Raw genomic sequence first — 27,012 nt, 5'->3', positions numbered from 1 at the left:
TTTGTAAATTAAATACAATATTTAATCATTTGTTTGATGAATGCTTGTTTCCGTATTTTGTGTATTATTTGGCAGTTTAAAGCATCGAAATTGCTTAGTCCATGGTACCCCGGCTTCCAATAATGAATGGGGGGGATCCCAGATTGCAAAATTTATTCAGTGGGTGTCCCCGATTCCAGTAGTGATTAAGTGTGGATTTACCGAAGTCAAAAGGTGAAGAACCACTGACTCTGAGCGTTTGAAATTGTGATCCCATGATCAATTTAGTTTCCCCAAAGCCTGGAGAACATACAGAATTCAAAAGACAGTCAGTGAGTGCTCGAGGAATACAGTATGGGATGTGGAAAATGTAAATGTTCAACAAAACGGATTCCACTTTCTAGATTTAAATGACTGAATGTCTTTGTTTATCGTTTACACTTGACCATCATGCAGTAAAAGACCCGGTAATTGAATTGGGAATTCCAACTACCCTGATTTAATGTTATCTGTCCGTGTCCGGGATGTTCGGTTTGCATTTGTTGTAAGGTTAAACCTCTGCTTAAAAGCTGAAGTCGTCCAGTAATAATGGATGCTTGTTGGTAAAAGTGCTGAGTCTACAGAGGTGCAACTAGAGCCAAATTTCGGCGGGGAGTTAATACAAATTTCAGGTGGGCGGGGGCTAATTCTTCCAGCAATGGGCAGAGTTGAGATGCTGGGAGTCTAAGAAGGGGTGAAAAAAACACAAAAAAGCCTCGTTAACAATTAAATTGTCTTTTTAAATCCTGTGAAGTATTCGGAAGCGGTGAGACGGACGCTAGACCAGCCAGCCTACAACATCTAAAAAACTGTGTGTGCACCCGGGAAGCAGCCTCAGCGCGGGCTGACACACACAACAGGGGGGCTGAAGCCCTTTGAGCCCTATGTGCGATGCACGCCTCTGTCTTCCATATATTATGATTAAAGGTGACACACTGCGTACAGTAATTATGGTGTGTGAGTTTAAAAATGTTCATTATATTTTTTATTTAGAAGAAGCAAATTGTTCTAGTTCCCTAAAGGATCCTGTCACTTCCGAGGATTTTGGGTTGTTGGACCCAAAGTGAGGCCGCAGAACAGTGTAGTGATGTATTACTACAATGGTTAATATCAAACAACAACTAACACAATTGTGATATTTTAACTATTAAGTATATGTTAACAGATTAAAAGGCAGTGGTATAATCTGTTTGTGAGTGAGGGTCAGAAGATGTGAACTTCAGTTGCTTTAAATTGTACTGGAGGGTGAGGCCAGATACCAGCCATTTTGGATGGTGGGGGACACGGCCTTGCACTGCAGTCTCAATGTATCCATGTAACGACCCCAAAACAGTACCCATTACAAAATAGTAAAGAAGACATACAAATCTGGATACTAATTGACATCTGTTTTGCATGAACATTGTCGGTTCTGGGTACACTTTTTGGGACACGCTAGACTGGACCTGATGAGAGAACTGAAGACCCTTCACTTGTGCCTCCGTTTCTCTGTTTTTTACTGCAGCCATCTTCAGAATTGACCTTTGTTATTTTTAAGCGCCAGGAAAGGTTACGACAATACTGCGAGATTTGACCACTAGCAGATGCTGAACAGTGACACATAATATATCTTGTTGAAAGAAATAATTTTGTTTTTTGTTTCGTTGAGCAGGAATTTGTGATTTCCTATGAGGAGGCAGAGTGGGTTGGTCTTACTTTGGAAGAAGCTGTTGAAAAGCAGAGAGTTCTAGAGAAAAAGGTTTGTATCACTTTATTTTTGGAACAGTGTACCTTCTTTGAACTTTTGTCAGGTGATCGCATTCAAGACAAAAAACGAGAGCAGTACATGGGTTTCCTATCCAAGTACAATTGTTACTTTTATTTGAGGGCAAAGCAGTTCTAAGGACAAACATTACTTTTAACTCGGATGTCAGAAGAACATTTAATTAAAATTAAACAGTTCTATCCAATATTGCATGACAACTCCACTTCAGCAGAAAGGTCCCAGTTATTTAATTCCACAAAGAAAGCATTAGAAGTTACTTGCAGAACACTGCCACATGCTAAAAATATCTCTTGTTTGGCAGTCTTTATCCATGCAAGGTATAGCATGTTCCATAGTGGCTGCCAGACTAGGATGCCGTATGTGATGAGTTGCAGCATTGGCCCCCTTTACCCCTTTTTCGTGGACATTTGCTAGGCCAACGACATGTCATACCTACCGCAACTCCTTTCATGAGGGCTAGGTAGGTAGTTAAGTTTGAAACCAACTAAAATGGGTATCATGTGATAATAAAAAACATTTCAATATAATGACATTCCCTTCAGAAATTAAAACTACTTACTAGTTTTGATTTGGTCATCAAAAATAGTTACTCACCTGTAACTACAGGTCTCCAAAGTTTGTGTTTTTATAGATTCTTTTGCATACACTCAGGGTTTCGCAGTGTCTGTGCTAAATGTGCATGTTGTGTACTCTTCCATTATCCTGTGATTGGGATCCAAAAAGCTTTTTTAGGGCATTTTTAGAGTGTATAATTATCGGGACACCATTGAGAATACTCCTCTATGGAATTTATTTTAATCTACGGCAGGGTACTCAAAGGATATCAATTGGGCTGGGTAACTTCATGGCTGTAGGGCTGTTTGAGCTGAGATGTCCTCAGGCAGGTCCTTCCTTTGAGCTGAGCCATGTGCAAGTCAAGTCAAGTCAGGAGCATTTATAGCGCGCACATATCACATCCAAAGGAGTCTCATGGCGCTTGCAGACGACACTGACCAGAAAGAACGGCTAGAATCAGCAAAACAGCCAGGTTTTGAGTTTCTTGCGAAACCTGAGATGTTCAGTGGTGGTTCGCAAATCCAACGGTATCTTATTCCAAAGAGAGGGTGCCAGGAAAGAAAAAGCTCGACCCCCCCCATTTCTGGCCATTTGGATTGGCCGCGGGCTAAGCAGTGATTTGTTACTTGATCTAAGTTGTCTGCTTGGCTCATACCAGGTGAGTTTGCGGGACCAATATTTTGGGCCTTTTCCGTACATTTGTTTATGTGTCAGACACAAGATTTTAAACGTAATTCGCTTCTTTACCGGGAGCCAATGTAGCTCCTTGGGGCAGGGGGCAGAGGAGGACATTCGTGGTAAGTTCAGCACTAGACGTGCTGCAGTATTTTGCAAAACCTGCAACTTTTTCAAGAGATTTTCATTCGTTGCCAATAATAGGGCGTTTCCATAATCTAATCTATTTATAATTAGGCCTTGAACCAAGGGTTTTCGTGCCTCGTCAGGTATCCATTTGAAAACTTTTCGAAGATTGCGCATAATTCCGAAACACGTTCCCACAATATGGTCAATTTGGCATTTCATAGAGAGTTTATTATCCATATGGATGCCCAGGTTACGCACGGATTCCTTAGGGGCTGGGCAGTCGCCTAGCTGCGCTGGCCACCAATCCTGCGTCCAGTATTTGGCAGCCTTGCCAAACAGCATGACTTCCGATTTGTTGCCGTTTAGCTGCAAGTGATTCTTGCCCATCCAGTTCTTAACCTCAGTCATACACTTTTTAAAGCGAGCTTTGGTTTCATTAATGTCTACATGGGAATCTGAAAACTCCTGACAGGTCCAGTCTAGCTCATAAAGGGAGGTAAACCCTTCCTTCTCTTCATCATCCCAGCAGGAAGGTGACTGTGCAGACGTAAACAGATGTAGGCTTAGTCTTGAAAAGTGTAGCAATCAGGAGAGGTTGATAATGATGATTAATGCATCAACAATAATAAACCAAGTACTCGCAGAGGGAGGGGTCTACTCTGGTGATTAAGACAGACTACCAGAACCAACAAGATGTTTTACCTCATTTAAGAGTTTGAAAGCTCGTCTAATCCCAATGAGCATCCTACTGGATTACTTGGCAGACTTTGTGGACTTCCCTGGCCAGTGTCCAGAGCCTGAGCCAGAATAGTTCTAGCCGGTTCAAGGGCAAAGCGGATCTCCCTCTTTTGGAGGCTTTCAGTGCTCTCATTATTTTTTATTTATTTATATAGTGTTTTATAAAGCGTGAACACGACAGTCACGGTATCAGAGTGCTGTACAAAGAGAAATTGATGGTTTTGGTACAGTAAAGACATTGGTCTCATAAGACACGCTTGTACATAGAGTTTGAAGAGCAAGGTATAAAACAATCATATACAATATCAGATAGGGTGCATGAGCGTTTCAAAAGAGTTCTTGTATCTAGAGTTCGAAGAGCTGACAGCTTCGAAAAAGTTCTCTTATGACTTATTTTTCTAGTAGTAAGGCTTTCACTCCTTCTTGAGTAGCCAGAAAGAGGTAGTTGCTCTTGTCGAGGGTGGTATGAAGTTCTATATTTTTGGAGCAGATCCTGCGAAAGTGTGACTGTGTTTTCTTTTTTGAAGATGGCTGGTTCTAGCATGAGGGATTTAGCACTTCTAGATTCCCTTCCGCTTCCTGATAGCTTGATCCTATTTACCATGTATTTTTGTCCTGAATTGTGTACGGCTTTGTGTTATGTATGCACCTCCAGTTGAATCTTAGCTTCAACTGGGAGCTAGTTGAGGCCCCTGAATGGTGGTGACATGCGGTCATAACGACATGTACCTGTTAGGAGTCTAGCTGCGGCGTTTATTGTTGCTTCCATTGGGGCAAGGCTGGCTTTCTGTAAAGCAATGAGAGTGGCGTCCCATAGTCCAGTCTTGAGAGCACTAGCGATTGAACCACTGTTTTGAAGTCTCCTAGCGTTGTCAAGGGTTTTAGTTTTCTTAGAAAGTGCTGATGTAGGTTGGCGCTTCTGGATGCAGCTTGTATGTGGGCTTGCATGTTTAGGTTTGAGTCTAGAGTGATGCTGTGTGTTTTTACACAGTCGCAGATAGTTGGGTTCAGTTTAGTGATTTGAGTTTCTGGAACCATAGTTGGGGTTGTTATGTTCTGAGGGGTGGGGAGAAAAGATTAATTCAGTTTTCTGCAGATTTAATTTAAGATGGCTGTGTGTTTTCCTCAGGGTGTCATCTATCCTCCAGATATCCTCTTTGGAGGAGAATTTAATGTAAAGTTGAGCATCATCCGCATACCAGTGGTACAAGATGTTTGATTGTTTCAGTATTTCAGTGACTGGTTCCATGTAAAGATTGAAGAGCATTGGTGAAAATGTAGATTCTTGTGGAACACCACTGTTGCTGTCCACTACGTTGTCGGTTCTGCAGGAAGGAGGTGAACCAAAGTACGGCTCCTGATAGGCCTGTTCTGATTTCAAAAATTTCTCTGAGGTGATTGTGACTGACCGTTTCAAATGCTGCTGATAAATCCAGAAATATTAGGAGACAAGATTTGTTTTGGTCTATGTAGGATACGTAGCTTGGCAATCTCAGCATTGTGTCCAAGCTTTGAAACCTGATTGGTGTTTGTCTAATAGGTCAAAATTCTTGATTTGTTCACATAGCTGATTGTTTGCAAATTTTTCTATGAATTTAGCCAGCGAAGGCAGATTGGATTCCGGTCAGAAGTTGTTGAGGTCTTTCCGCTCAGTGCCTGTTTTATTTCTTTGTAGAGGGGATACTTGGCACATCTTCAGGCATTCTGGGAGGAATCCTTGTTGGAGAGATGCGTTCACAATTTTTTCCATAAGGGAGTAGTGGATAGGTCGATCTCTTTCAATAGGTGAGAGGGTACAGGATCAGAATTTGTGATAGGTTTTATTGACTGATTAGTTTTCTGCATTTACCCCTCAGACAAAGATCTGAAACTGTTCCAGGTGGCTACGTTTGTGCTTGGACGAGTTTGTGTGTGTTGATTGGTATTCTCGTTGTGGGTTGTAATAGTGGTATTGTTGGAATCCCTGAGTTGGGCAGAGTTCAGGGTGCCAAGGCATTTTGGCACAGATCAGCCAGTTCTGGTCTATTTACGCTACTAAAATCCTGCACCCAACTGTTTTCCCTTCTCTTTTGGTCCTTGATTTTAGTTTATTGTGTGGATATTTGGAAAATAGTTTGATGGTGGTCTGACCAATCTGTTGGGGTGATTGCTAGCATATTTAATGATCCTGTTTTAGCGATGATGAGGTCAAGTGTGGCACCTTTGTTGTGGGTTGGTCCTTTGCATGCTTGAATCATGTTGAGGTCCTGGAGCAGGTTAGTGAGTGTAGCAACTGTGGGGTATGTGGCATTGTTCCGGTGCAGGATGAAATATCCAAATATTGTATTACAGAAGTAGTATGGATTATTATGATCATTTGCATAGGTTGCTCCAGGATGATTATGTTGTTGTGGATGGTGTAAAAGGAGTGTTTTTGCTAACCGTTTCTTTTTCAGCTTGATTTCATTTCCCATGTTTTCAAACGATGATGTATCTTCTAACGAACATACGTTTAGGGTTAGTGAATTTCTGTAGATTATAGGGAGCCCTCACTCCTGCTTCAATGTGCACTCTAGGCGCACATTAGCAAAATCCGGGGGAATGAGAAGGTCCATTATTGGGGCTGACATTGGATTGAGTCAGGTTTCAGTTAGGAAGAGAATGTCTAGCTCATGCACTAAGATCACCGCTGCTATGTCAGTTGCGTGTTTTGTCGCTGATCTGCAGTTGCGCAGCATGCATTTCAAGGTTGTAATTGTTTTGAGGTTTTCTGTGATTGAGATTGTGTTTGTTGCTGTCGAGATCAGGTTGTTGTGATTGACTTGTAGAGGGTTGTCTCTCTGGATTTTGTAATTGAAATTGTAATTGGATATCTTGATGATCGGAATGTTAGAGGCTGTGTTGGGGAAGATTTGTGTTTGTCCTGATAGTGAATTAGCAGAGTGTCTCTCTCTTCTTCTGAGGGGTGTTTATTTGTTCATCTCAGTCGGTGAAGCTCGTTGTCACAGGGAGTTGTTTGTAGGCTGTTGCAAATAGGTTTTCTGCTGGAAGGGGAGTCCATGCACTTGGTATTGGGCATGTACATCTTCTCTAGGGTGAGAAGGAGTGTGATGACTTTCTTCTTGACCCATTCTATATCCTCCCTAAGTAAGTGCAGGTTGCCATTAATTTGGTTTACTGTAAGTTTGTGTGTAGGGCACTGGCAGATTGCATTGTCATTCTGTGTGAATTTTTGCGAATTTTCGTTATCTGTATGTGTTTTAGTTTGCCACCTGCTTTTTGTCTGTGGGGTGTTGAGTAGTTGCTCCTTTGCCTGTGCAGGCTGTTTGTAGCGGGGTCTAGGTGGAGACTATGTTAAGTCCTCTGGCTGCAAGGGCTGTTAGTGGGAGGGACTAGTTGGAGATTTGGTGCTGCTATGTAGACCGCAGGTCTATGATTGCCAATGGATGTGTTTTTTTGGGCGGTGTTCGTGGGTTTAGGAAGATGGTTAGGGGACAGAGTACAAGAAGGGTAGCTAGGAGGTTTTGTTAAGACTGCTACTTGCCTTTCCAGGTCACTAAAAAGTTAATTGAATGCTTGTAAGTCATTGTCTGCAGCGTGGATAATGATGTTGCCATTTTTATAAATTGGGATGGTAGCTTTTGAATGATGAGGAGGGTGAAATTACGTGTTTGAGACCATGGGAGATGTTCTGTGTGGCATTGACTGCGTTGAGGGAGTAACTCTCATTTAGCCATTTAGCTGTGGAAAATCAAATCGGTCTTAATGGCTCCTTTTGAGAAGCAGAAAGAAGTCGAATATGAGAGTTTCGGGGTTGCTCCTTAGGATATAGTGTTTTAAATGTTGTTCCTCCAAGAATCTCTCAATTCTTGGACAAGTCCGGTGGGTTGTTGATTCTGAATGAGTTCATTCCAGAAGGGGGCAAGATGGTAGTAGTTGCATTATTGTGGCCAGACACCGTTCTTTAGTTAGTGCCAGTGATATATGTACCGCTATTTTAGGAGAGAGGACCTGAATGTTGCTGTTACTAAGTGGCAGACAGCAACAAGGTAGGTTTTCTTTCTATGTGGCAAGCTGCAGCGGAGTGGTATCTACTTTGATAGCAAGTAATTGGGGAGTTGATTCGGTTTGGGTAGGGCTACGACTTCTCCCCAAAAGTGTATTTTAAGAGTTTTTTTTCAACAAGCAGGGTAGTTAGTTTGCCTATTGTAATATGGCTGCCTCAGGTAGACACACTGTCTTTGTAGGGTGAGAGAGTTCAGTCTTATCTCTCTTTTTATTGCAAGGTGCAGGCTTAAGATCACCACTCAAAAATGGCTCCCTGCCCCCCCCTAATTAGTACGAGTGGGTGTCGTCCCAATACAAGTGGGCGTTGCATTTACCATTGTTGTGGGCGTTGCATGTTGACGCGATGTGGGGCGTATAATTGCCGTCGGCTGGAGCGGAGCGTCAGGTGGAGCGCACAAACACGTTTGCGTCTGTAGCGGACACAAACGTTCCCATATTGTTTTGAGGACAAGGCTTCACAGTGGACGCATTCTTCTGCGGGGCCTGAGCCGGGTGATGAGGCGATTCTGAGTCGCTGGGCCTGAGCCTGTGATGGGGCGATTCAGAGTAAGTTTTAAATATAAATTGCCTTGCAAATTGAAAGCATTGCAGACATTTGATTTCATCCCCGGACAACGTCAGGACGGGTTGCTAGTATATATATATATATATATATATATATATATATATATATATATATATATATATATATATATATCGCTGGAACTGCTTAATTTACCTGCATGCTTTACTCGCCTGTACCGAAGATTAAAGGTTATGAGGTGAACCTTCCTGCTGTGTGAGTGCTTTCCTGCTAGTGTGGTAACCTCAGGAGCGTTGAGATATATATATATATCTCCAAGTTCAAAGAAAGCTTTTATCTTGATTGGCCAACACTGGGATAAACAGCAGCCAATTTTATATATTTATATATATATATATATATATATATATATATATATATATATATATATCTCCCCCCCCCGGACTGTGGCATGCATAAGAGTGGCAGTCCCTGGAATATTTTGAGAAATCGAGGAACTCTGGCATTTTCTCTTGTGGGCTGCAGACTAGGAAGCTCCATTCAGGGCTGGATGGACTTCCACAAGCCATCCATGGTAGAAGGCATAGCCATGTTCTACTGGCGCCCTCTGACAGTGCCCACTCATGGCTTAGCAGCCCTCTTGTTCACCTGACTGAAAGTGTGCAGTGGCAGATACATGGCCATATAAGGTTGCATCCGTGGTACCTAAAGTGAGTGTGGGAAATGCTGGGGGTGATTCATTTTAAACACCCCCAGCACAGTAGCCTACTGGTGAAGTAGGCTCTGTGCAGAGGTGGCTGAGACTTGAGCGAATTGTACGTCAATGTTCGTTTGACTGGGTAGCCTGTTGGCAGTCATATTTGCGTTGACAACCAGCTTAACAGGCAGGGCACTTTGGTTTCTAGCATAACAACTATGCTGTAAATAGCCTACACCATGTGGGTTCTATCACCATTTCCCATACACTATAATTCAGGGTGAACGAAATGCGTGCATTGCAGTGGAAATTTCATACCACTGCATGACGACAGGTCGATGTTGATTTATTTTTATATGCCATTTGTGCTTTTCACACCAGAGAACTGTGTGTGATGCATAACAGAGTCATTTTGCCTAACGGGCAATGTAGAAAATGCCATGATACATATACGGTTTTCATATTGGAGTAATATAGCCCGTGTGTTCAAGTCATTTCACGTAACCTAATATTTGAAGCCTGAGCTTGTATAATCGGCAGGTTACACAATCACTAAAACCCTGAGCAGTCCTCAAATGGCAGTGGACTGCAGGCAGAATTGTTCTCTGACACATTAAAATACCTCTTGTAGCAATGTGCAGCATGAGGAGTTTTATGCACCAGTAATCACTCAGACAGGCTCACATTTTGAGATGTCCTCTGGTATTCTTAAGCTCACTCGTCAGGCTGGCATATTTAGTATCATACACTTAATGTCACAAAGTTTTTTGTGGCTGTTGTTGATTGTCCCCACTGAATGCAAGTCACTTGGCTTCACCCTGGACTCCAACCTCACCTTCAGGGAACACATTGCAGGGAAAAAAGCCGTCCTAGTACCACCTCTCTTTTCTAAAGAAAGTGAAATTGTTTCTTCTAGAAAGCAATTCAGATCTGGTGTTCTAGCCTTCACACTCCTGCATATTGATGGTGGCAGTGGCCTGCTCTGAGATGTCATAGACTCCATATTGCCCTCCTCACCCCCTTAAGGACCTCATACACGCCATTAAATTAAATAATATGATTGCATTAGCCCAATCTTGAAGAAACTCCTTTGGGTTCCCCTTATGGGCCCCACCATCTTCAAAACCTGCTGCGTCGTTTACAAAGCTGTCAATGACCAGTACTCTTGCTTGGCTTGCAAATAAACTCCCCACCCTTGGTGACTTTCTACACACCCGCAGCCATGATGCCATCATACTGAACCATTTGGGCCTATTTATTTAAAACTTTTTGGGTGGACTCTGTAGAACCCTCCTTCCCTGGGTGAAGCTGGGTTTGTTCATAAATGCAATGACATGACTACTTACATTGTTATAGTAATATTAGGTTATTTTGAAAACATTTGCCATGAAAGAAAATAATAGAATTTTCTGATTTATAAAAATTTTTATTACCACACTATGATTTATTGCTTACCAGTTTTGTAGCATTCACCATTTGAAATGTCAAGCAGGATAGGTTTACTATAGTTGTATAAAGTTATACAAGTAACATTTTATCACCCCTTCTATGCTCTTCTACCACACATAACTGTTTGTTTTTTTGCAGGATCCAGTACCTCTTTTCAAAGTCTACGCAGAAGAACTTGCTCAGCAACTAGAATCTCAAGACCTTACTGAGCCACTGGTAGTAGGGCAAACGTGGCAATAAGGACATTTATTAAGAACAGACACATTTGGGGAGCACCACAGATAGTGAATCTCCCTTATAGGGATCATTAAACGTAAACTCTGGGTACATGCCGAACAAATATTCTTCTCTGAGACTTTGCTCTATAATGTGACGCTTGCTTTGTCCGTGCTGGCCATCTTCTTGGATATGTTGATTCTATTTTCATGGAATTCTGATACTGCAAGCTCCTCAATGATGGCTAGTACAGAAGAGAGCGGTATAAAGTGGTGGGTAATTCCGAGGAGCTGCTGAAGTGCAGATGGATTGGTGCGAAATTTACAATATATATTCTTAATGGCAAAATAAAGGAAATGTAATTGTTCTCAGAGTTTTTCCTTTCTCACCAGTGAGTTTAACACTATTTTGCAATCTTTTTGGAGATCAGTCCAACGTCCCAGCTAAGCTTTTGCTGCTGGGAAGTGTTTGAGGAGCACCTTGATTCTCAGTAGCCACTGAGAGGCACAGTAGCTGGTAAGGCAGATATATCAATCATGAGTAAGAACATGTATTCAGAGGTGAAGGGCATAACTTAGCATGCGACTTGATAAGCATTGTATGCTTGAACAAATATTCCCTTTTGATCATGCCTGGAACAGTTACGCTTTTTGACACGGTTGACATAGTTGCCACGTTTTCAGTATACATGTGTGGCATTTCTGTTTATATTTGTTTTCAGAATGCATGTGTGACATTTATTGGTTTGCATAGTACATATGTGTGACATTTGCATGCCTCGCATGACACCTAATAGGTTCTAAAAAACATGAACACAAAAGCTGAATTCTTGCCTTTTTTCTTCCTATAATTCTGTCTATGATGAGAATAGCAAAACCACACGTTCCACAAAGCAATGTAATAAACTAAATGGGGGAACTACACTCATGCACTTTATATTTTTTTATTTCTTTATTGGTTTTTCAAATATTCAGCCTGCTTGGTGTTGAATACAAAATACATAATGTGTACTGACATGAATGTGACATTGCGGCCCACTGGTTACAATACACAGCATGTTTCTGCCGCCATGTTGATAAAAGTCAATTATGGCACTGTGGGACATCAGTATTTCAACGCAGATGTTCCCCCATGTTTCAGTATAGATTACAATTGACATGTAGTCCTCTTCGTTGCCATCTCCCATCGAATATAGAAGAATAAACATGCAGTATAGCTGGTAACAGAAAAGGTTGTTTGGTGTTAGTCACCATGGTGATGGTTCAATTAAGTAGAATATTAACTCCTTGTAGTGTGATAGGCGGCGAGGGGTAGAATGCAAAGAAGGAGAGAAAGGGGAGTGCCAGAGTGAATCTGTTGCTCACAATGATAAAGGTGCACGTCTACAGCAAATTTTTACCTTTCCCTATCACAGCGTAGGAGGGTCAAGGGTTTAGGGCTTACGACTCATATGAGAGCTTCCCTGGTCCTATCCTGAAGGCACCCACAGTCTAGCACATTGGCATACATTTTGGGCCAGCCTCAGGACCAACTGGGCGACATACGTTTGGTAAAATATTGCCAGAAGGTTGTGTGTCGCAGGCAAGTTTACCAGGAGCCAATCCCTTTAGGGCAGCTCTAATTTCAGGCTCTGCAGTGGGGGCACCCAGCACTTCTTGATCCTCAACCAATAACTGTGGGAGACCTACCCTGTTCAAAAAGGCATCAAGAATCGCTCAAGATACTGGGTTACTAGCCCTATACAGGTCCCTATAATGGCCTGTGAATACAGCATGGATTTATATTTAGGAATAGATTTTGTCTCCCGTTTGGCCAGTTATTTGTGTGATAGGGCTCCCTCTGTCCCCTGGTTGGGTGAACCACATCTGCATCCAACCAGCTCGCCCTCCCTCTACATGAGCGGTGTTGAAGTAGTCCTGCCATTTTAGGAAGCACAACTTATCCTACACCTCTGAGTACGTCTCTTGCTCCTCTCTCAGGGTCTCTAAGGCCTCTGGGCGGCTTGCAGCCTCAATTCATAAGCTGTGGAGGGCCTGTTCCAGCATGGACAGTTGTGCCCGAAGCGAGCATTCCACTCCCAATGACTGACTGAGGCAATGTCCAGGGACAACAACTTTAAAGGTAACCCATTCAATATTAGTGTGCTAGGCTGTACGGGCATTCGTGGCGATGTAGTCCACAATCACATCAACAAGCGGATCCCTGAAAGTGAAGGGTTCATACAGGTAGCTAGGGGTGTTTCTTCAGTTAGGTATGGGCTATGCAGCTCCGCCAATGTAGTTCCACCTGAAAGGGATTATGGTCAGACACTGCGGGTCTTGCCGTGCTCAGTATGGTATCCAATGGCACATGCAAGTCATGCACTGGGAATTAAAAATAATTCTCCCTCAGCCCCGGATTTCGGTCTAGCCATGCATCTCTAAGGGCCAGTGTCAGACACATTGTGCCAATCTCACCGCAGGGGAATCCGCCAGGAAGGATATGATTTTATATAGTTTGCTGGCAGAGCACATCCCCTGGACATTCCATTTAAGGAACAAGTAATGCATTGTCCTGTTGGCTATAGTGGATCTAGGTGCCTATGTCCCATCTCCCCTCCCCACTACCTCCGTTGGGAGATAGCAGCACAGCCATTCGTGAACACTAAGAAAAAATTGTAAAACCTTTCTCAACTCCCCAGCCCCCAGGTCAGAGTTGCAACTGCTCTCTGGACAAAACTAGGCATCACACAGAGTTGTAGAACCCAGACTCCCAATACCAGCACACCATATGGGGGTTTCCAGTGAAGGGTGGTTGCCATAGTACTCTTACTTGGAAGCTCCTCCATCTCAGACACCCCCTATGTAGGTATCACGTAGGATCGTATGCATCCAGTTCTGGTCTGTGCCAGCGGTTTGTGGGTTAAGCCTCCTAGCAGCCGTTTACGGGGCGGCAATAAGTAACACTCCACCAGGGCCCCCCAACTTGAGGGACCTCTTACATGTAGGCAGAATAAGGTTGTAAGAAATGATGCAATGGGAGGTGGCAGCACCCACGTTAGATGTCGTACACCATCCTAGGGGTTAGTTGAGGCCCATCAGTCAGCTTTTCCAGCAAAGTGTCAGAGTTTAGATGTTCAGAAGTAGTCCTACCACAGTTGTCCTTCAACAATGTTGTGAAGAGGATGCCGCTGCCCTCTCCTTCTCAGCCTTTCTCCAATCCAGGCGTGAGCCCTTGGCCTCCATCCTGCGTCTCTGGCACCAGCACTGCCGTCCATCTATCCCAGCCTTGGAGGATTCCAGCCAGGCCCACACCACAGGTGGGCCATTAAAGAACTGTTTTACTTCCAGTGCACCTTAAGGCGGGCAGAGAATAAAAGCATGTACCAAACTCCGGCCTCTGTCATCTAATTTTTCACAGAAAGGAATTAAGCACGTTATTGCTGGACCATCATAGTGTAGTCTGGGAAAATGGTCGCCGAGGCCCGTGCATTCCGAAAGCTGCGTGCTTCCCAGGCTTTCTGCAGTATCAGATTAGAGGGAGACAGTTTCCCACTGGGAGAAGGGGCGGGGGTACAGAAGGGGCGGGGGTAGCACTCATCACCGTGCCTCCCAGCGTGCATTCGGCTGCAGCCCTGTGTCTCCCCTAGTCTACTCTGGGTGCATCCCACACAGCTGGGCCAGTGTCCACTCACCAGGCAGAAGCTCTTCTTCTCATTGGCTCGCACCTACCCAGCTTGAGCAATCGTTAAACAAGGAGAGTTCAGGCACATAGTGCCATTATTGGCAACACACCCCACCCACACAACAGAGCATGCATGATGAATAAAAAAATTAACACAACACAACTTTTGTTTGGGAAAATATTGCTGCAGGTTTATTTCACACAAAAGTATGCAATCTGGTGGGTTATTTTACAGGCGATCCAAGGGCAGGCAGCTGTAACCAACTTATGCTGCCCTGCCCGCCTGATGAGCCATGCACTGTGGAGCACCCAATCTGTGCTACACCTTATGGGGTGATCCTCTTTCCGGATCACATGACACATTGGTCTCTTATTACTCACACCCCTTTCAGGGTGGAGCGTAGCAAGGCAAGCCCCTGGTTGTTAAGGCCCACAACCACCTGAAGGACTAATTGGGTGCCGACGTGGTTGTGCAGGAACCTGCCATGAGACTCCTGGTATTTAGCTCTGGCACCCCTATTGTGCCCCTGCAGAGGTACCCTGCTGTACCCATCGCATTCCAGATCGCCCTGTAGAGGTACCCTGCTGTACCCATCGCATTCCAGATCGCCCTGTAACACAAATGAAAACATTACAACATTCCAAGTACCTTGCCTGCCACCCCACGCCGGGTAAGCGGTAGGGTGGGAAACGGTGTGCCCGGCGCAACAGAGGACGCCAGGATGGCCGGGGGAGGCATAAATACCCTCCCCACATCCTCGGCGTGCCGGAAGTGACGCGCCTGGCGCGCCTAAGGCAAGGGGACTCCTCCCTGAGTCCCGGCATTAGAGGGACTGTGTTAGTGCCGAAATGACACTAAAGGGCCATCCTTTTAGGTGGCCCCCTGCATGGGCCACATGCAGCCGCACAGCCAGTCCCATGGCACCCCCTTACATCTCACACAGGGCAGTTGGCAGGCCTCTTCATTCAGTGCTGAACAGTGTTATCCTCCACGGTGCCCAGCCGCTCCGGGGTCAGTTCAGTGCTGGTTAGTCTTCCCATGTAGAAATGCAAGGGCAACTGGCCTGTCCGGATCCTGCGGACGCGTTGGTTGTCCCTGTAATTGCTGCTCTGCCCCCCTCATTTAGTTCCCTGGGGCCAGTCAGGTCATCTACGTGGCAGGGCCAGGGTTTCAGTATGTCGGGCTCATAGATGTCATGTGGCCAGGCCACTGCCATCTTGGAAGCCGCGCCACAGCTGAGGAGAAGCTCGCCACACAGACCTTAGCACCTACCTTCATCTCTTAGCTGCTCTGTGGGAGCCTGCTGATGTTCCAAGGTGAGGCCTTGTGACTGCTAGTGGTCAGGGCGGCTCCAGGCTCTGGTAAATCATGGGGGCCAGAGGCAGATGCAGGAGCCTCTCTAATGCACCACCATCTTTGATCCCGGCCAGCCACGACCCTCTACAATGCCCTAAGGGCCATATGAATGGCTACATATTGCTCTTCAGCAGTACTGGTCATAACCAAAGTACCATCCTACAGTTGTGCACAAGGAGCAGATGACCACAACGTTATGAAAGGAACATTCAACATGTATTCAATCTGAATGCTATAAAACACACACCCCAGAACCTATCCAGTATGCAGTGTTTCAGAGGGAGAGCTTGGGGTAAGGGTGGTGCTTGTAATTGTACAACAGTGCCTGAAATTCCACTTGATTACTTGCTTTGCTTTCATGAACATAGTGTCCACCTGTGATGGAGTCTACGGAACCAAGCTATAGGACATCTTTGGTGGCAAAGCAGTGAAAATACCTTTTTTATTTATTTTATTTTAATTGGGTTTTTATTTTATTTTAATTGGGTTTCAACCCCCCCATTTGCTACTTTTTATTACATATTTGATTAAATTATGGACAATATTTGATTTGACTGTTTAGGGGACTGGACAGTGGTCAGAACTGCATCGCCCACACCTCCCTGTGCTTCCAGGAGTTAGTGGGGGTGTGGCAGGTTTACATCACACTTTGAAGCACACTTGAAGTCCTGCAGCATGGGACGTGCCCGGGTGCACGTCGGGCAAGAGCAAGCCCATCTGTGCCTTAACAAGGCCAGGCTGGGCCATATCCCATTCATCTGACCTTTAAGCTTTGTGTAATTATGGGTAAGCAGAAACTGTCCCCATGTGACCCCACTACTGTCCCTAAGACTGCACTACAGACCCTTCGATAATCTCCTATTTGACATCTGCTGTATCCGTGCTTTCTGAAGAGATCTCGTCAGCAGAACATGAGCTGAGTTTGAGGACAAGGAGGGATGAAGGTTCCCCTAGACCTCAACCTGGTAAATCTGCGGTCTCTTCTGAGACCTTTAATGTGTCCCACATTGACTTGATGGAACCTGGAAGTACTTCAGGAGGATCCGGTTCCCAGACCATCATAACTTAAGTGCATCATTTTGGCGGGGACGTTAGGCATGATCTGCCATCTCGCAACAGGGGGAAAAAAGTGACTCTGATCTGCAGAAAGTCCATAGCCCACTAAAATCAGCCTCTCGGTTGAGGGCTGAGCTGGTAGCCCCTATTAGATCAGTTGCAATTACTGGGGGTTCCGTGGACCTGCTAATCAATAGTATTTGAATATTTAAATATTAACACTTTGATTAAATGTTTTTTGACAGCCAAAAGAAATTGAGCCCTACAATATAAACCTTTTTTTCATTTTTATAATGTAGACTGTCTTGCCTGTTTACCAATAGTATTTGAATTACAACCAGTGATGGCTATGCTGTAGTGTCTGCACATCAGAAGCAGCTCACAGTCAGGGAAGACAATATTTAGTAGTAATAATAGTTGTCCATAGGTTGGTGCTCTCCTGTTACGTTCACCCTGCCACCAAGGGTGAGATGACCGGCCTGGAACAGAAGTCCCCAAATGGTAAACTTGTAAAGAAGTAATGAATCACACTGGAAAGTCCAGTAGATACAGTTTATATGCACCAATAATGTATTTCTAAGTCCAGATGAGTAAAGATTGCCCACAGTCCTTGTAGGTGTGATATAACATCAAAGAAAGGAGCAGCCGACACGTCTTTCATCTCATAGACTTTTTTCAAGGCTGCAAATAATACAAACACATAATGTTGAACCCGAAGACTGAAAAGAGTAAAATGGTAACAGTCTAAGAAATTCATTGTGTGGTCAGTGGGACCAAAAGTGAAAAAAACATTTTTGTTTATGAAAATGGTATTTCCTAAATGTCCAATGCCATTCATGCATGGAGGCATGAGTGAATTCATACATGCAGTCACAAGTCGAGTCGTATCCCAAATGGCATTGAGTGAATTGGACTAAATCGCCAGAATCTATGGAAAAACGACCAAGTTGACCGTCAAAAGGGGCATATATGCCTTAGATAGTTTGAGTTCGCCTCACAAGGTGCCTCTATTCCTGGTGCCGCAGGTAGTTGACCACCTGTTTTTGGACACCGCCAAATGAGCTTCTCATACACCACAGATACTGTAGCAGCAAAGTTGTACTGCAATCCTGTCTATGTATCACCTCTCTGTTGGCAAAAGCGCTATGACAAGTACTCTGCATAAAATAAAATGAATGTACTGCCACCTCACCTGTCCTGCAGCGATACTCATGCAGATAGGTATCCCATGTGCTCTATATAGTCTTGTTCTGAATCTAGTAATCCAGCTGCCACCACAGACATCAGCGGCTAAAAATCAAATGCAGTATTGTCTCCATGTTTTGAATACTTCTGCTTGGAGACAGCATCACTGCTGATGGTTGTGAGAGCCATTCCTTTGCATAAAGCCTGTGTCTAAAGAGTAGCCTGAAAATGGTGTTTGAAAGAGAACCAACCCAAACCAGTTAAGAAAGTGTAGCCAGCGGATTCACATCTCATCTCGAAGGTGTGTATACACTTGGAATCCAAACTACCCTGCACACTCAAGCTGCTGAGTATCCCATTTGCATCTGTCCTAGGATGGCCACATCTGCCGAAAACTGGAGGAGGCCACTTCTCTGAGATCTCCAAAAGTCTTCATGTTCTCAGCAAACTGTAGCCCTTCCTGCTCCAATTTTCCCGCTGCCGGAGTGGGAAAACTACAGGCACCCCTCCTGCATTTTCCAGGCCTCCAGCTGTAAAAAGCAAGGTTCAAGCAATCTTACAATGAGATCTACAATATACAAAATTACATCGATTAATGCAACTTTAATAAAGAACTAAAAAAAACATTTTAACATCACATTAATTCATCTTCGTTGCAGCTTTTGCTGTTGTAATACATATTTTTTAATAAGTGGTTTAAAAAATCTCTGTTGGGAAGCTTTTAAAACGGGACAAACAAATATAACGTATTGAATAGTCTGTACATCATTATAACACATGGTGCATATTCTCTCCTCCCAAACTACTTTTTGCCATGTATCCATCAAGGTTTTTTTTTAAAAGTGATTTTATTAATTTTAAATGACTGAAAGTAGCAAAAGTTGAACAATGGACACGCAATTAGCAAGATACATAAGAAAGACAGCGACTGCACAGGTCATCGACGAGCAAGTGGTACATCAGAATAGAAAAAGCTCCCAACACGCCCTCTAATTCATGTACAAAGTTAGTCCAAGTGACCCAGCCATCTCCCCCAAACTCTTACATGTTTACAGTGTCAACCTCTGGCTTCATAAACCACACTCTCCTGTTGAGCGCACAAGTCAACTCCTCACCGCCAACTCGACAGGGTGGGAGAGATAGAGGACATCCATTTAGCAGCAATGTCACGCTTAGCAACCAGGAGAGCCATGCCCATGAACAATCGTTCAGCTCTTGTACCTCCGGACCCTTCAAACACTCCAAGCAGTATCCGCAGGGGGGAGAGCAGAACCTCCCAACCAAGGACCTCCGTTAGGTCACAAAGCACCTCTGTCCAATAGTTTGCTCCCACAGAGCAGGACCATTTGATATGATAGAGATCTGCTGGATCGATCCTACACCTGGGACAAGCAGAACTAGATCAAAGGCCTCCCCGGTGCATACGTGTCGGGGAAAGATAGAACAAATAAAGATAATCGATTTGGACCAGCTGTAGTGAACTGGAGATAGTAAGCTTTTGAGGGGTCATCATGGCATCCCTCCAGTTGTCCTCTTCCATGGGACCCAGCTAACCCTCGCACCGTGCTCTAAGGTAATGTAGCGTACTGGATGAATTGCTGTTCAGGGTGCGATAAATCTTGTCACGGCCAAGATTTCCCATAAGGGGTTTGACATCTAGGGGACTGAAATCCGGCAAAGTGACAGGCACTGGAACGTGAGTATGGAGGGCTTGTCTGAGTTCAAGGTATTTATAGAAGTGGGTGTATGCAAGGGCATAGGTGGCCTGAAGATAATGGAAGGAGCAAATGAGTGTCCCAGACCAGACATCCCTCAACTGTGTGATACCAATAAGGTCCCAGGATTTGAAGCCCTGCCACATCCCTCAACTAATTACTGTGCCAGAGGGGTGTCTGTTGCGTAAATTTGTTATCCCATTGCACCGCTCTCCAGACCAAGAACACGAGCCTGGTGACTGGAGGCAAGGAGGTGGGTATCGGAGAGCCATAGTGCAATTTCTGCAGTCAAGGAAATCGTAACAGGACCAGCTCCAGGCGATAGGCAGGGTCGGACCATCCCCCATTGAACCAGTCATGAACTAAAAGCACGTGAGAGGCCAGCTAGTAAAGATAGAGATTAGTAATTTCAGGCCACCATCAAATGGGCATTCTTTGACAGTCACAAGGGCAAGACGGAGTTGGGACCCATGATACAGGAATGTTGTGGCCGTCCCATCCATGTTCCGGAACCATGTCCGCAGCAGGTGGAGAGGTAAGTTCTGAAAGATATACTGGAACTGCAGGAAAATCATCAGTTTGTAGAGAGCTATACGCTCCATAACATTTAGAGGGAGGGATTCCCACTAAGTGAGGTCAGTTTGGGCCCTTCAGACCAAGGGTTGTAGGTTAAGAGTTAATGCAAGTTCCAAATGTACGGAAACCCAGATGCATACATATTTAAAACTGAGTCGATGTAAAGATATACTCCTCTGCCAGTCAGAGCAGTTTCTAAAGGAGGTCAAGGGGGCCAGTACGGATTTAAAGGGGTTCATCTATAAACCGTAAACCTCCTCGAAACAGCTCAGTAAGTCAAAACAGCGAGGGCCACTCGTAGCAGGTCCTGCAAGATACAAAAGGACATTGTCCACATACAAAGCTATGGGGTCCTCTTGGCCAGTACTCCATCGCCATCCCCAAATCTGGGTGTCCATACGGATTAGCTGGGCCAAAGGCTCGATGGCGAGCATAAAGAGGAGTTCGGGGTAGCCCTGTCGAGTCCCTGCAGGAAAGGATGTAGAGAGTACTCTGTGAATTTGGACTAGGGTTGGAGTAAAGAGCGCGAACCATGCCTCAAAATTATGGTCCGATGCTGGCCTGTGTCAGCACTAACTGAAGGTAACCTCAGGCCACCGTATTGAAAGCCCTTTTTAAATCAATAAAAAAGTAAGGCAATGTCATGTTGCAAACTATGACGGTGATCCAGGGCCATGTGAAGCCGTTGGAGACAGTGCCTTGTGCTACGGGTCAGCATAAAACGGCATTGATCCGAATGAATCACCGTATCAAGTACGTGCATGATTCGGGTGGCCAGCATAGTGGCAAACTTTTTTATCTCTCCAGTGGGAAGCAATACTGGACGATAGTCTGAATTGGAGGTGGAGGGAGATTGAGTCTTGGGGATCAGCACTCTAGTGGCTGTGTCTAGTTCAGAAGGGAATACACCTGTGTGGCACACTTCTTTGTAAAGGGCCAAGAGGTGGGAGAGTAATGTCCCACTGAACACAGTATAGTAGTCCATAAGGAAGACATCTGACCGAGGGGGTTTTCCCGGAGCCAGGCCAGACAATGTATCTCCAACCAACTGTAAAGGGTTCGGCAAGCATACAATACTCAGCAGAGGACAGGTGAGGGAGAGGGATTGCCTCAGAATGTGACTGGAAAGCTTTGGGTCTCTTCTAACAGGGGCTGCATACAAAGTTTCGTAGTAGCAAGCAAATGCATGTACAATCTCAGGAAGAGTATGACATGGATGACCACTACCGTTGAGAATTTCAGGTATAAATATTTGTACATACTGATGGGAGGCCGGCCAATAGAGCAACTTCCTATTTTCGTCCCCCTACCCATAGACCTTGGCTGTTGTAGCCCACCATAAATGCTTTACGGTTTCAAGGGAGTGATGGCGGATTTCTTCATGAAGAAATCTCAGTTGTCTAGAGACCTTATCCTGGGGGATCAGATGCAAAGACTCCTTCCAAGCAGAGGGCACAAGCCTCTACCTGGGTAATATGAGAGACACAAGCACGCTTGTGGACCCTGATACGTCCCCTAACGATGCCTCGCATTGTCGCCTTGCTTGCCTCCCAGAAGGTGCTAACCTTCACGATCGACCCTTCATTACTATGAAAGTATGCTTGAAGTTCTCTACTCAGTGCCTGGGCAAAGGCCCTATCCTGGAGGTACCAGACCTTAAGACGCACATGGGCGTTGATCGGATCTGAGAGGTCCAAAATGGAGGAGAAGAGGGGAATGGTCCGAGATACTGTGAGATAAGATTTGGATATGTGAAAGCGCTCAACAGTCAGAGGTGGGTAAATAAAGCAAATCTATTCGGAAGCGAGTGTGATAGGCTGCAGAGGTGTGATTGAATTGTCGAAGTCTCAGTGCCATATTCTCCAGGCATCACAAAGGCCAAGGGTAGCAGCCCAGTCAGAAAGATGACGACCCCCAGTACGTCTAGAGCTCGTGGTGGACCCAGTGGTATTGAGTTTGGGGGCAGGCACTGCGTTAAAGTCGCCAACTGTTACTGTAAGACCTTGCAAAAGGTTTGAGGCGTCTAGAGAGGTCCTGGACACATGCGTTTAGTAGTGCAGGAGGCACTCGAATGCATGCAAAAGTGATCACCTCTCCTTCCAACGTTACTGTCAAGCCAATGAAGTGGCTGTGCGGGTCACATATCTCATGAGAGACCGTGAAAGGAAAGGAGCACTGCAACAGGATCGTAACCCCTCTAGTTCCACAAGAGTTTCCTGCATGGATGACTGTTGTATCCCTTACCTGCTAGGAAGGCGTATCGTCGGTTTCCCATAAAATGAGTTTCCTGGAGTAGGGGACCTCGGGAAGATGGCGATGGGAGAACATGAGAACTGCAGCGCATTTCACACGGTCTAGGAGGCCACTAACTTTCCAAGACAGCACTCGGAGGGTATTCGCAATGAGGGATGGACATGAGCCCTCGCGGTGTGCAATGTAAAAAAAGGGGCCTGTGAAGGAGTGTGCCAGTGAGGCACCACAGGGAGTCGTCACTGGAGGAACGCTGTGAGGAGTATCCCATCGGGTAAGTCTGTCTCACAACCTAAAAAGGAAAAGTGAACATACAAGCAATATATACAAAAAAGCTGAAACCCCAAAATCACAGGACCAAATCTCCACCTCCCAGGTCCACCCCCCCCCCCCCCCATCATTTTTATCCTTGAAGCATCTGTTGCCCTGAAAAAAAAGAGAAAATAAGTAAAAAATATGTGCAACATAAGGAAAACAATTTGTGCAACAGTAGGTAAACATCAAAGGGAAGAACCCCCACTTAATAAAGTACGAGTCATTAGCTGCCAGTTTAGATTGGTGGAAGCATCTGCAAGGAAAAATAACAAGCAGCTGGGCAGAGAATCAGAAAGCACTCCAGGAGGACAAAGAGGATATGTCAAAGGAGTCAAAAACACACCTCTGCCGGAGTCCCTGTTCCAGTCAAATCATAGGGCTGCGGAAAAGAGAAGAGTCAGGATGCAGAGCTGCCGGCACTGATAATGTGGTGACCATAGGCTTGTCGAAGTCAGGCCTCCACTTCTCCCCCCCAGAAGCAGGGTCTGAAGCCAGTGTGGGCAACAACAACAACGGCCACGTCTGCGGAGATCGAGAGGATAACCTGGATCGAGCGGTACTCCTCCTCCAAGACCAAGTGTGGCGCCTGTGTGGTTTAGACAGCAGCAGGTCCTTCAGGTCAGCATAGGGTGCTTGACACACCGAAGATGCAGCCGGGCCATGGAGAGGTTGGTCTTCAGTAAGGCACAAGGTGGAGGCCTCGAAGTCGGTGCTTGGTGAGCCCTTTTTATCCCAAACCAGGAGGACTGATGCTCGGGGGGCATCCATGATTTAATCCAGTGTTCCAAAAAGTCTGCCACCAGTTGCGCCTCGTTGCCCTCCGTACCCTAGGAGATGCTAAGAGTTGCACATTATTTCACCTGGAGCGATTCTTGGCATACTCGTCATGGTGATGAAGTTCTGCCCTTTGGGCGAGCAAGATTGAGACCTGAACTTTGAGAGAGGAAACATCCTCCTCAACTGTGGAGATCCTGAAATTCAGCTTCAGAGATTGGTACTGTGGCATTCCGGAGATATTGATGTAACATATGACGCCACGAACAGCACAACTCCACAACCCGCCACAGAAGTACTTGGAAACACAGTGAGAGACAAGTAAGTCCAAGGCAGGTGAGCATGATGGTGAGATAGTAGAGAAAGCCTGAGTCACTCCCAATCCACAAGGCTAGGACCCAGCATCATACTCCCAAAGAGGCCACAGAGGGATACAGGGCAACCAGTAAACAGTCCAAGAACAAAGCTAAGCGATTCAAGCCCAAAGAGCCGTGTCCAGGAGCGGATCTCTGTGGATGGTCAAAACGTATTACTCCACCAGGAGCTCCACCCAGCCAGGCCAACAACAATCGGATCTCCCTGCAGAGGGCTCCACAACAATGTCAGGGGTCTTCCACAGGCCCCTGCATGGGCCACTAGGGGTCGGGGACCAGTTCAAGAAAGGGTGCAAGTAGGCCCAAGACGGACCCCAGCAAGAATATTTCTCTCCAGTTGGCCAAAAAAATGGAGGGGGTCAGAGCGGACAAGAGAGCTCCACAGCCCAACACAAGTCAAAACGCCACTAAAAACCGCCCCGGAGTCAGAAGTAGTGGCCGATGACCACATGCCGCAGATGATAATCACCACTAAAAAGGAGGGTGCCCAACTAGTGGTACGAGGAGGGGAGCCACTATGGCGTGCTAGGCGGGAGGGGAGGAGTGTGTCTGGCCACGCATACAGCTCCTCGTAACAAATGTCTCAGGCCATGAAGGCTGGTAAAGAGCTCCAAGTCAAGGCCCACCACGGAGCCAGGCCAGGCTGAATCACACCAGCCAGGGGAGCAGCAGCCAGTCAAGCTCACCCCCCCTTGGCCGCAAGGAAGGAGCGGAATAATGTCTTGTGGTGCAGGATCCCTACAGCACAGTGCGGTTGGGCTGACATGGGGGGTGGGGGCAGGTGGAAGCCCCTGTAGGAATCTAGGCTAGCTCCTTACCTCCCCTCGGCTGTGAGCTACCCCTGGTCCACTTCCAATCCTCCGGCGCACAGGCACCAGTACTCAGTCGCCGCAGGTAATCTGTAGGGCAGCGACAGACCTGTCTTGCACCGTGAGTCAAGGCCTCCTTTCACTAGGCCATGCAGAAGGCCCCGGGCCCCCAGCAGGCCCCCGGATCATCATGCAGGGCTTTTCCCAGGGTATAATGTAGCCTCAATACCTCTCTGGCAAGGATTCAGTCAGTAACGACCAGAGGCAGCTAAGGAGCAGGATTAGTTATGTATATTAGGGTTCTAGTGCAGAGCTGGTCTAAAGAGCAGTCGCCATGCACGCTGTTTAGGCCACTCCTCCTTCAAGGTTTTTAACAGTATCATTTCAGCCTGCATAGCATTTTTACACTATCACACTATCTGCTGCCTCACTTGATGGAATAATACAACGGAAACCACATTTTGCTCTACATATGTTTACATCATTTTCCAGGGAGCAAATTGTTATGGTATGCTTTAAATGATTTTTAAGTTGAACATAGCTCATACTCTGAATATCTAATTTAAGCAAAGAAAACTGCTGAAGTGCAGTTAAAATATTTGTTAAAAATGATCCATCCTTTATTGTAGGAATAAACCAATCCGAAGCCATGAGGTCCCTTAAAGACTTTTCTTTGGCATGTAGTATGGAATGATACCATTGTAAAATAGCAGCTAGTTCTTTTATTAAAGTGCTCACCAATCCTAATTCTTGCCTTAGAGCTTCTATTGAGACCATAGAATATAATTTTCAAATAGTGTCAAGAATCTTCCTCTCCACCTTATGCATAAAGTGCCATTGCTTATTATTTATTGTCTCTGTAGCATATAAAAGTCAGGAGAATCTTATTTTTATATAATGTTAAGAGATGATGAAAGTGCCTGTGACCTATAGCTCCATAAAGTGCTTTTAGTGCATTTCCATGGGCAAATGCCTTATTTGATATATGTGAAATATGTTCACTGTCAGCCCAATTTGGCAACAGAATTCTTCCAAGATAAGTGTTCGATTTTACTACTTCTATGGTAGAGTTGTTATAAAACCACCTGTACTTTGTATTAATCCAGCTCCCCTTTGGATGAAACCTCATGATCTTAGTTTTATGTATATTACCCTTAAGGAACAGAGCGTCTGAGTGCGATGACAAGGTGTTGAGACATCTCTCACAGCCTTTAGGAGTCAGGACTAGTAAAATCATATGTTCAACCTAAAGGAGTGTTCCTAAAGGATAGAAGCCTTAGTTTGGGGTATCACTAGCAACCTCCTCAACACATTGGGCAGATTTGCCATATACAGTGAAAAAAGGAAGGTTGCCAAATGGCCTCCCTGTTTCAAGCCATTTCTGGTAGGGATATTCGGAGTAATGCCCTGCCTACCACCCAGCATAACATGACACCAAGTAGCGGTGCGAAGAGCATTGATAAGTTTTGTGAGATCCCCCGGCATTCAACTTCATCGAAAGGGGTCTGCCTGTGTACGCAATCGAAAGCGGTTGAGTAATCAATATAGGCCGCATAGACAGGCATCCCTCCAAGTTTCACATATTTCTCCAATATAAGATGTATTTCAGTTATATTATCCAGAGTAGAATGACCAACTCTTAACTCTGCCTGCTCCAATGGAATATTTTTCTTCTCCACCCATTCTAGTAAATAAGATAAAACACATTTAGTAAAAATCTTTCCTGTGGCGTCCGACAGGGTAATCTGCCTATAATTGCTAAGTATTTTTAAAGAGCCTTTTCTATGTAAAGGCAAGATAACACTACTTCTCCATAAACTAGGGACCACCCCAGTATAACAGTAGCAGAAAAGCGCCACTAATTAGGAATTCATAGGTACAGATCCAGTTTTATGATCGTGATAGGTAGTTGACCTGATAAAGCCAGTAACCATAGGGCATAAGAATGGAGTGCAAACTAACAGAGAACTGGGCTGAAGAGTGCTGTACTAACTATGGCTGTCCATATGAATATTTCTTAAAGAGAAAAGCAACCTGAACTGTGGGGCACAAGGGGTGATTGAGTAATGGCACCAGAGCCTAGCCAGTGCCATGTCCCCAGTTAGACATTAGTGAGCACAGGCACT

At 45.2% G+C, this 27,012-nt stretch overlaps 1 protein-coding gene across 2 annotated transcripts in view; it reads left to right on the top strand.

Annotated features, from left to right (window-relative positions):
* Positions 1–11,179, top strand: part of MRPL28 (mitochondrial ribosomal protein L28) — a 163,389-nt gene extending 152,210 nt beyond the window's left edge. For both annotated transcript variants that reach the window (XM_078663111.1, XM_078663110.1), the window contains 2 exons: positions 1,670–1,756; positions 10,735–11,179. In XM_078663111.1, coding sequence (XP_078519237.1) covers positions 1,670–1,756; positions 10,735–10,836 — 189 coding nt within the window. In that variant the 3' untranslated portion in view covers positions 10,837–11,179. The remainder of the gene's footprint in view (positions 1–1,669; positions 1,757–10,734) is intronic.
* The last annotated feature ends 15,833 nt before the right edge of the window (positions 11,180–27,012 follow it).

This window comes from Lissotriton helveticus, chromosome 10 (assembly GCF_964261635.1).
Source record: "Lissotriton helveticus chromosome 10, aLisHel1.1, whole genome shotgun sequence".
Taxonomy (NCBI): domain Eukaryota; kingdom Metazoa; phylum Chordata; class Amphibia; order Caudata; family Salamandridae; genus Lissotriton; species Lissotriton helveticus.
This window is presented reverse-complemented; position numbering and strand designations above follow the sequence as displayed.